This window comes from Cololabis saira, chromosome 19 (assembly GCF_033807715.1).
Source record: "Cololabis saira isolate AMF1-May2022 chromosome 19, fColSai1.1, whole genome shotgun sequence".
Taxonomy (NCBI): Eukaryota; Metazoa; Chordata; class Actinopteri; order Beloniformes; family Belonidae; genus Cololabis; species Cololabis saira.
This window is the reverse complement of record NC_084605.1, coordinates 33,602,781-33,614,414: the sequence shown is the minus strand read 5'-3', so window position 1 is coordinate 33,614,414 and position 11,634 is coordinate 33,602,781. Positions and strand designations below refer to the sequence as shown.

At 38.7% G+C, this 11,634-nt stretch overlaps 1 protein-coding gene across 1 annotated transcript; it reads left to right on the top strand.

Annotated features, from left to right (window-relative positions):
• Positions 1-6,259, top strand: LOC133418896 (probable phosphatase phospho1). The gene is made up of 2 exons (XM_061707793.1): positions 1-136; positions 2,495-6,259. Exon 2 carries the CDS (start codon positions 2,523-2,525, stop codon positions 3,300-3,302), a length of 780 nt encoding a protein of 259 aa, XP_061563777.1. The 5' UTR covers positions 1-136; positions 2,495-2,522; the 3' UTR covers positions 3,303-6,259.
• Positions 6,260-11,634: the final 5,375 nt, after the last annotated feature.

Genomic DNA, 11,634 nt, shown 5'->3' with positions numbered 1-11,634 from the left:
CGGAGCGCTTTAAATGGGAATCCTTCTCCGGCGCTGCGGGAGTCTCGTTTAATAAATCTCACAGTGACATGGTCGCCGCAGCCGGACACCTATAGCCTTCCGCGTCCGCTCCTGTCACCCCCCCTCCCCACCTCCGGTAGGCTTTTTTTTGTTTCTTTCCTGATTTGAATTGTTCCTGGGTATGACTGCGAGCTGCTCGGACATACTGTACCGGCCGGTGTGACTCATGACTCCTGTCAGAGTCTCCTGCAGAAATAGCGCACAGCGTTTAAAATTAGACAGCTTAGTGTGCCAATATGCCCCTTGAATAATGTAGTGGCAGCTCCTGGAGGAGACGTTGCCGCAGCCACACTGCAGGTTTACATGACATTTAGGAAACTGAGCAGCTCTGCTGGTGTTTGGTTTGTTTTTTTTTCTTTTGCAAAGACAAATAGCGCGCATGCATCAAGTCAGGTCCTGTAGTTTGACTTGGTGGGACATAATAAGTGGCTTTGATCAAAAAAATCAATCATTTGCAGCCCAGCTCTGTTCTCTGAGATGTCAATAACCCCAGTGCCCTCTGTCACAGTGGGAGATGGATTTACAGGATGCATGCCCATGAAAAACAAGCTTTGCAACTGTGGCACATGACCCAGATAGATCTTCAGCTTTGGTTGCGGGACTTATTTTATGTCAATCATCCTTTTAGTGAGCATGGTATTCAGCCTACAGAAGCCAACAACTAAAATGACAAAGGGAAACCCTGAACCTTGACCCCTACAGTGAAGGGATTAGGAGGTTCTGTTAAACCATGGGTATTGTTTGGATTGCTACAGAGTTGATCGTGTGATCACATCTATTCTACAGTGTAACATTTCTTTCCGGACGCTCAGTTTCAGGATGATAGTGCCTTCAACCACACGGCTCAAGGGTTACTCAAGAATCTCAGGCTCAGGAATAGTAGAAATAGTTATAGTCAATGCAAAGGTGCACTGAAGCTTTAATCGTGGCCCAACACATTTAATTTGTCACCTGTCTGTGTCAGATGTCTCATTCTTCAGTGTTGGTGAAAGACTTGATATTTTGGCTAAAGTGAAACAATAGCGCCACAATGTAAAAAAGGCCATCGCATTTCATTACAATGATTTCAAACTAGTATCACTTTAGTACAACAGCTCTATTAATATGATGCCACTGTGTTTCATCTGTTATGACATGCTAGAATATCTTAAACGAGTTTACATGGAAAATGCTGCAAATATGACATTTGTTACTTTTTAGCACGAAGAGATCCATTCAACTTATTTTACAATGTTATAAAGTTGGAGCATCAAATTATGAAATTTATTATGAAAAACAGGTTTTTTTTTCTTGCTTTAACATATATAAAGTGGTCTCCCCTCAGCCTGCCAACTCAGGGAAGGAGGAAAGCAACCAAATTCTGCAGTGTCTGTACAGCCGCCTGGATGAGCCGTCCAGTGTGATGTGGAGCCAATAAGATTCTGCTCCCGTCGTTACGAAACCAAAATGCGATTTACATAGGTTGGCCTCTGATGTGTGAAAACACGCCCACAACTAACTCCTCCGGCCGGAGCTTCCGCCATTTTTTTGTAGCAGTGTATCGCGTCATTCAGGCAGCCAATCAGCACAGAGCCTCATTATCATAGCCCCGCCCACTCAGAATCCTGCATAGATAATGAGGTTAGAGAATGGGAAGATAAAGACATGGTTTAGAGGCTGAATTTCTAATTTATTTAGCAAAAACAATCAAAAGCTTGTTTTTAAGACATTCAAGGCCTGTTTAAAATAAGTATTAGATCCATAATAGGTCCCGTTTAAGTTTAAGCTCTCGAGTTTATTTTCACCTGAACAGATGTTAATAATAAATGTCACCATGTAACTAAACAAAATGTTTGTGTGTACAGTTGTGCTTCTTTTTTTTTTTTTTTTTTTTCAGCCCCCTATTGCTTATTTGACTTTACAACAAAGAATTGTTTGTGTAGAAATGTATGCTGAGACGTAATCAGCACTCTTCACTCAAGTGAGAACATGCCTACAAAAGGGAATGCTTTGTGCTGCAGACTTATACGTCTGCAAATATGAGACTGGCTCCGTTCCAACATCTGGGATGCCTGAATAAGTATCCCTAAAGGAGTGAAAGAATGTTCTGCTGGAAAGTAACCACGGGGATCAAAGGTTTCTACAGATATTTAAATATAATAATCTATACAGTAAAGTTTGGCCTACTTTTAGGCTGTTTTCCTCCTCTAACTGAATCAGATATCCTGTTTGTGCAATCCTATTGTTCTGTAATCCCTTTCCAACTGTAAGCATGTTTCATCGTCAGTTTGCGGCCTAATTGAGAGTATTGAGAAGTTTGGATTTCTCCTCAGGTCTAGAGTAATAGCTCCAACTGGAAGTATTTTTGACATGTTTTTTTTTTTTATTTTGAGCATCCCCTGGGAAAAAAAATGTCTGACTCTTTAATTCACCCCACCCCACCTCTATTTTCCAGTGACCAGCGAGGAACCAGCACACCAAAGATGTCAGCTCCGTCAAACCCAGCCCCTGCAGCCCCGCAGGATCAGCGCTTTTTGGTGTTGTTTGACTTTGATGAGACCATCATCTGTGAGAGCAGCGATGATGCTGTGGTGCGAGCTCTCCCGGGCCAGCAGCTCCCCGACTGGCTGATCAACAGCTACCGGGAGGGTCACTACAACGAGCACATGCAGAAGGTGCTGGCCTACATGGCGGAGCAGGGCGTGAATAAAAAATCCATCGACTCAGCGTTGAAGAACATCGCACCTTCTCCCGGCCTCCTGAACCTGTTCCAGTATCTGCAGAAGCACCAGCAGGACTTCGAGCTGGCGGTGGTCTCCGACGCCAACATGTATTTTATCGAAACTTGGCTGGAAAATGCCGGGGTGCGTCATCTTTTCAGGAAGATTTTCACCAACCCGGCCAGTTTCGATGCAAAGGGCCGGCTTGTGCTTCTCCCTTTCCACTCGCACTCGTGTTCCCATTGCCCCGACAACATGTGCAAGCAGGTCATTCTTCGAGAGTATTTGGCAGCCAGGCGAAAGGAGCGCGGTGGGGCTCCCTTTCAGAGGGTGTTTTACATCGGGGACGGGGCCAATGACGTGTGTCCGTCTCAGGCCCTGGAGCCGCAGGACACGGCCTTCCCCAGGAGGGCCTTCCCCATGCACACGCTGCTGCTGGAGATGCAGCAGTCCCAGCCTGCTCAGTTCAAGGCAAACCTGGTCCCCTGGGTCGACGGAGAGGACATAGTGGACTGCCTGAAAAAAATAATGGAGGAGAGATGAGAGCTGGGCCGGAGTGTGCATAAGAAAAAAAAAAAAAAAAAAGGAAGAAAAGGGAACCCCAGTCTAGATGAATAGCATGATTTTAACCCAGCTTTCACCATTTATAGAGATACAACCAAACTGGACTAAAGCTAGCATGGTGTAAAAGCTTGATTTTATCCTTTTTAATTGGTATTAATAATATATGCAGTATTTGAACACTCAGAAATGCAAATGAATTAACATGGAAATTAATATATCGTGATCACCTTCTAACCCACACTCTGATTCTCAAAAAAACAAAGGGGATTTCTACAAGAATATTCAGTATGTTTTGGGGCAAACAAATCATCCTCCTGAGCGTGAATGGAGTTTACTCACGGATATCTCACTGTGTTATTCTAAAGCAACTTTAATTAGAAAAATTGTACTGTGTTAACCCTGTTGGATCAGTGTGAGGTTTTCACTAAGCTACAGCTTGAAACTTCCATTCAACACTTCATGGAAACCCTCCATAACAAGCGCATAAGAAGGATCTGGTGTTACACACCCAACAAACAAACAAAAGACTACTCGTGTTGGGGCAGATGGGAACAACAGACAGCACGGAACAGAGATAAAGTTGCACGGCGTCTCGTATCTAATCTGGGGGCTGATTACGCGAAAGAAAGCTACACCAAGTATGAAAAGCAACAGGAAAGTTAAAGCCATACATCTGCCTTTTGGCCAAACACCATGCCCACCGAAGCAATGAAACAAAGCATTGCACAGGTTTAGTTATCTAACACTCGCTGCACTTTATACACTGTTCAAACCCTTAAGTGAATATTGTCATGGAGAAAACACACGTGTTTATGTCGGAGGGGATTTACCCGCTTTGTGCTAAATGCATCCTTGCTAAGAAATTGTACTAACAAGGGTTTTCGCTTCTCTGGAATATTTGTGACATTAACTCCATCCTGTCTCACTAACGATGAAGGTGTCGACTATGTTTAAAGATGTTTAACTGATTTTCTTTTTCTTTTTCCTTTTCTTTTTTTTTTTTTTTTTTTTTTTTTTTTTTACATCTTTTGTATTTTAAATTTCATTTATTACTATTTTTAACTGATCAAACCATTTTAGTTACCAAAGACAGCATTTGGATTCTGACGAGGAGCAGTAAAGTAATAAAGTATGGTGCTTTTTAACTGATGAAATAGCGTTAACAAGAACATGTAAGCTCTGTTATTTGCTTTTTAACCAGTGCTGTAGAGTCTCAGGGAGCAGAGAGGGTTGAAGGTGAGTAAGGAGGACATAAAATACATATATAGTCGTTTGCACTGTCTATTTTATTTATACCTGAAAAAGCAGACATTCAGGCGACGTGATCAAATCAGCTCCAGTAAAACCCAGAAATTCGTTGACGTCAAACTCATCAATGCTCTGTGATTAGGAGACTAAAGCTCATTGCTCTGTGAGATAATATATCAGTTCAAAATGTCACCGCTTAGTTTTCTTCAGCTGTCTGTGTAGCTGTAGGTTTGTGCAATAACATAATGAATGATGTATACTTGATGTAAAAAAAAAAAAAAAAATAGGCTGAACAGGAATCAAAACTTGATATCTGAGGTTTTCAGGGATCCAGATCAACTCCAGATCTGTCATAACTTTAAAATCATGTTACCGCATTATTAGGACTCTGCTCGGCTGATGTCCCGCTGCTTCTTGTGGTTTGCATTTCATCAGAGGTTTATGTGATTAATCAAGTCGTATTAAGTGTGTAAATGCATCATTGTCACAGAAATATAAAGCAATGATATGACTATGTATTTTACTTGTCAGCTTCATAAGTGTGACACTAAAATAATACTAAAAAAAAAAAAAAAAAGCGCACCCTTTAAAGATCAGCCAGGCTCATCAGGATTTATCAGGTAGTGGTCAAAGTCTGTTGACACGATGAGTTAGGAATGTAATCTTTTTATTTTTCAATACCTAAAGACTTTTTAAAAGTATATATTTTGATGTAACACAATATTTTAACTGAAATATGTATATTAAAAAATATATGTCTATTGTTTAATTGACTAAATAATTGACTTGTTGATCCAAACTAACAACACGAATATTCTAAGTGAGGCTATTTCATTTCCACAAAAGTACCTTAAGTTCACACTGTTTCTGAAGCAGGTTTTTTTCTCCCAAGTTGATCATAAAATGGTTGGAATAAATGTTTAACAATCCAGGCTAGTTTTAACCAAGAGCTTTAAAAGGAAACAGTCCAGTATGTAATAGTGGCTATCCTAGTGTGTGTTTGTTACGGTAATGTTACTGGTTTTAAGTTTTGTTTGAAGAGAGACTGTTGATTAAATTAAATGAGAAAGACAGATCTAGCGGGAGGACAGTGACTCTGGTGATGTAATCTTTCTTTTCAGACTAGATGATGAGATTTTTCTGGCAGCACAGGACAGTCGAGGCCTTAAGATAGACGAGTCACCCAAACCAGTCTGCCAACTTGCAGATCTTGAATGGGCTTAAGGTCAAAGTGAAGACAGACGTGCAGGATCAAGGGGAGAGCGGGGAAAGTGCCGACAGGAGAGTGGAGGGTGTGTGGGGAGGGTAAATGATGTGTGGCAAAACTGGTTCAGCTGGAAAGATGAAGGGAAAAAAACCTGAAAATTACAGAGGGGAGTGTGAGGCAAAACAGAAAAGAGATGTTAGAAAAAAAGAAGACCTAATTGCTAAACATATGCTGGGGCTCAGTGTTATGGTTATTTAATAAAATATCGTCTGAGGATTTTCTGACTTGGAGAAATTAAATTAGATCCATACTTGAAGGTGTATCCTCCATGATTTTGCATCCCTGCAACACTGTCTTTCTCTATTGTAAAGAAAGTTTTGACAAATATAATTGTCCTTATATATCCCTTTCCAAAAAGAAAAACAAAGCCTTCTGTGTAAAATCAAATAAAACAGAATGCAATCACTTGCAAACCAGTCAACTCATGGTCCAGACATTTATTTCATAACGGTACTGATAATTTGGCATCTTTGCTCTGATGTTCCTCTCTCTGCAGACAATACTTACGTTGAGATACTGAGTGTGATGAACGCCGACTAAACCACCAGGTTCTGATCCTTGAGGTCGGAGCCAACGACGATCGGTGGTGGGATTTTTTTAAGCAAACAGTATGTTTTATCACATCATGTATCTTCCACTCTATAATGCTGCAAATGTTTTCATAGCATGATAGATCTAAACTGCAGCGGGGCCAGTTTTGCTCGGATTGTGCTTTTATAATACACGGGCAATACGATTTGGAATCTTTCTAAGGAAAAAAAAAAGAAAAAGATGTCTAATCCAAAAACAAGCACAGCTTATGTTTAGCATTAATATTAATTTCATAGACTTTCATGCTACATGCAAAAGAGAACCCATGCCATGACGGATGCTGACGTTTGGACTGTGTGGAATTTCACTGTTTGATTAATTGAACCCACAGGAAAACTTACTACCTTTATATTCTTCTTAAGTGAAAACTTGACTTCTTGTTTGAACATGTTTTTTCTTTGCTTGATGGGTTTTCAACTGGTAAAGGCCTATATCTTTAATCACGAGCTGCTTCTTTGATTTAAGTACAGAATCCTGTATTTTCACACTCAAATATTGGATATTGACATGAATCATTGGCTCTTAGATTTTTGTCTGTGTGCTCACAGATCTTTACAATCGCAAACCAAGATCACAGGACCCCAACACATTTGGAAACAGAATTGTGTTACATGGAAAATTGTGATGGTGTTTCATATGTTTTGTTTTTTGTTTTGTTTTTTTGGTAAATCTGTAAATTTGCAAGCTATATTATCAAGGTATATATGAATGGAACTTAAGTAGTGTGTTTAAAACCACAGATCAGCACTTAAAAATGATAATTTGATTTGATTTGATCTTTATTCATCTTAAACAAAACAATTTAAAACACATACATCAACGATAATAATAAAGCACAACCAGTTTTGTTCAAGAAGGGACAGGAAGAAGCAAATGCTTATCTAGTCCGGCCCCTTCTTGCAATATAAGAGTATCCGATATAAAAAAGAATAATAGTAGCAATAACAATAATAATAATAATAATAATAATAATAATAATAATACATATATACAGTGTATACCCTTCTTCTTGACATATAAAAGTATGTCAATATAAAAGTAATTAAAAGACATGTGAATCAATAATAAAAGTAGCTAAAACGAAAGGCATCAAGCACAGTAGAGAAGGAAAAAAAGTCAATGAAAAAAAACAAAAACAATCACCATAATAAAAGTAGCTAAAAAAGAAAGAAAAGCATCATGCACAGAAGAAAAAAAGACAATGAAAAAATAATAAAATAAAAAATCATGGTCATTATAACATTTAATAAATAATAAATGACTATACAAATTAAAAGTGCAAAATATAACGCACTTATTTTGAAATTGGCTTCTTTTTGGGACTATGGTGGAAGACACAATGAGTCAAAGAATAAGTTTTTGATTTGTTGGCAAGCAAAACAGTTGTAAACTACTTTCCACTGCGCAGTGTTTATATCATTTAACCAGAAGATGGCGCCAAATCCACGTATCTTACCAAACTAGTGAGGAGTGAACTCGGTCAAAGTGACTTTGGTCAGTTTTCAAACAGATCAACACTTTAGCTGAGAAGGTCTTGTGTTCCACTGGATTAATAAAACAAAACAAAGTGACGACATTAAGATGAACAGTGCTGATGTACATCCATGAAACATCTATCACTAAATCAAACAGAACAAGGCTTAGGGCACTAATGACAGATAACATGGGTGTCATCATGTGAGACTGAGATGCAGCTGAGGTCAGCTAAGTACTTTGTGGATTCAGCTTTCTCACTAGAGTTGAATGAATCATGTTCTGTGTCTATTGGCGTTTTTTTTATGCATTTCTCCATCGTTTCATCTCTTTTCTGGATAGATGTCTTTCTCTAGATCAGGGGTCGGCAACCCAAAATGTTGAAAGAGCCATATTGGACCAAAAACACTAAAAACAAATATGTCTGGAGCCGCAAAAAATTAAAAGTCTTGTATCAGCCTTAGAATGAAGGCAACACATGCTGCAGCACTTCGAGAAAAAAGTTGAAATTTCGAGAAAAAAGTTGAAATTTCGAGAAAAAAGTCGAAATGTCAAGATTAAAGTTGAAGTACATCTTGAGACAAAAGTTGAAATGTTAAGAAAAAAGTCGAAATGTCGAGAAAAAAGTCGAAATGTCGAGAAAAAAGTCAAAATATTGAGAAAAAAGTCGTAATTTCGAGAAAAAAGTAGAAATGTCAAGATTAATGTTGAAGTACAATCTTGAGACTAAAGTCAAAATGTTGAGAAAAAAGTCAAAATTTTGAGAAAAAAGTCAAAATTTTGAGAAAAAAGTTGAAATATCGAGATTAAAAAGGAAAGGAAAAAGTAAGAAAAAAGAGAAAAAAAGAAAAAAAAGGAAAAAGAAGAAAAAAAGAGAAAAAAAGAAGAAAGAAAAGGAAAAAAGAGAAAAAAAAAGAAAAAAAAGAGAAAAAAGGTCAAACATTTTTTTAAAAGCTCCAGGGAGCCACTAGGGCGGCGCTAAAGAGCAGCATGCGGCTCTGGAGCCGCGGGTTGCCGACCCCTGCTTTAGATGAACTTTTGTCAAATCACATAAATTCTATCTTGGCATGACATCTCTTCAGCATTGTTCTCCCTCCGTCCACATCTGCTTTGATTTCACCGATCTAATCTGTCAGTACAGCTGTCACAGGACAATTGTATGTTGTCATTGTTTTGACTATGAAGTCATGAGGTCATAACCCAACAAAAGCTGACTGTTCAAAACCTCTGCAGTGCATGCTCACACTCCTCCTCACACTTCTTATATTTGTATCTGTAAGGACTCCTTCATTTCTTCTGTGTGTTTCAGCTGTCACTGCATGGTAAACACATATTTGTGTCTCCTACAAGAATTGATCCTTCCATTTACTCTATGCTGAGCCTGGCTTTGTCAAGGAAAGAGTGGATGCTGCTTCTATTAATAATAAATAGGCAAGGCATAACTTGCTGTGACCTCCAGAGGTAAGTAAAGTGAATAGAAAATCAGTTTAAAATCAAATTGGCGGTGAATAATGACAAATGGATTTTGAGGATCTCCCCAGCGCTGTGTCTCCCTGCCAATACCCAGATATGAGCTGATACAGCCCTTCGTCCCACCAATAACATGACACACCAAACTGTTGAGATGCCTTAAATTGCCAGCGCCATCTGATGATTGCTTTTATGGATAACCTCATTGATTCTTGTCCATTCAATTACTCCTTCTAAGGTGAACAATAACTCAGTTAGGGGACTTCAGCCTTGTAGGAGGTCACTCTGAATTAGGATGTGAGGCCCCTAAGCCAAAATGCTATCAGGATGATTAGGACTGTTTTTCCTGTCCTCTCCACTTGATTCCTCCGGTGATAGTTTCAGAATGCAATGCCAGCCAAAAGTCAAGCTTAATAGTTTTGAGCAGGAGAATGAAACAAAGCAAGGGAGAGAAAAGAGTGGCCTGTCTGAGCGGACGTTTATCTAACGTCCTTGAGATGAGCTGCAGCGATGGAACAAAGATTCCTTCACTTGTTGGTGATCAGCTGCAGAAAAAAAGAGAGAAAAAATGCTTCAATTTATCTGGGTGTCCTTGTGGATTTTTCTTGTATGACCAAACAACCCTCCCTGCACTGTGAAGCTTTCATGGATTTGGAAGTTACATGCTGAAGTTTTGCTAGTCAGGAAAACGGTGTGTAATATCCTAAATCACGGTGGAGATTAAATTATGAAAACCATGAGGACTTTATGAGGAAAACTGTGAAGCAATGGTAGCAGAGTAATTCCTGTCCTGTATCTCAAAAACTTGCTCTCAGAACTGTCTCAGAAAATTAGAATATTGTGATAAAGTTCTTTATTTTCTGTAATGCAATTAAAAAAACATACATACATTCTGGATTAATTACAAATCAACTGAAATATTGTAAGCCTTTTATTATTTTAATATAGCTGATTATGGATTACAGTTTAAGATTAAGATTCCCAGAATATTCAATTTTTTTTTATAGGATATTTGAGTTTTCTTAAGCTGTAAGCCATGATCAGCAATATTAAAATAATAAAAGGCTTGCAATATTTCAGTTGATTTGTAATGAATCCAGAATGTATGACATTTTTGTTTTTCTAATTGCATTACAGGAAATCACAATATTCTAATTTTCTGAGACAGTCCTGTAATGATCTCAATGCAGCTTGTAAGGCAGTCCTCCTAAGGCAGCTTTTCAGTATTGTATGACAAAATAAAGCAAAACTTTCTCTTTGAATCAAAAGCTTGATATTAAACAGTTCAGTGTCAGATTATCATTTTAAGTACACACTTTCTAACTCCGGCAGCACGGTGGCTTAGTGGTTAGCACTGTTGCCTCACAGCAAGAAGGTTCCCGGTTCGACTCCCAGGCCCGGCGGGGTCTTTCTGTGTGGAGTTTGCATGTTCTCCCCGTGCTTGCGTGGGTTTCCTCCGGGTACTCCGGCTTCCTCCCAGTCCAAAAACATGCGTACTAGGTTAATTGATGATTCTAAATTGCCCGTAGGTGTGAGCGTGAGTATGCCTGGTTGTTTGTATACAGGACTGTCTCAGAAAATTAAAATATTGTGATTTTCTGTAATGCAATTACAAAAATGTCATACATTCTGGATTCATTACAAATCAACTGAAATATTGCAAGCCTTTTATTATTTTAATATTGCTGATCATGGTTTACAGTTTAAGGAAAACTCAAATATCCTATCTCAAAAAAATTGAATATTCTGGGAATCTTAATCTTAAACTGTAAACCATAACCAGCAATATTAAAATAATAAAAGGCTTGCAATATTTCAGTTGATTTGTAATGAATGCAGAATGTATGACATTTTTGTTTTTTTTAATTGCATTACAGAAAATAAAGAACTTTATCACAATATTTTAATTTTCTGAAACAGTCCTGTATATGTTGCCCTGCGATGGACTGGTGACCTGTCCAGGGTGTAACCCCTGCCTCTCGCCTGAAATGGGATAGGCTCCAGCAGACCCCCGTGACCCTGCTAAGGATAAAGCGGGTATAGAGGATGGATGGATGGATGGATGGATGGATGGATGGATGGATGGATGGATGGATGGACTTTCTAACTCTTTCTACAATACTAGAGTAACTTTTCACCTCTATTGCTGCACTGAACCAGCCAGTCCATTCTGTGCTGCTGAAAACGGGTGAATGACTTCATTACTGAATAATCTTCCCCATTTATGAGAAGAGCCTGAAATGAATGGAAGAAATCCACAGT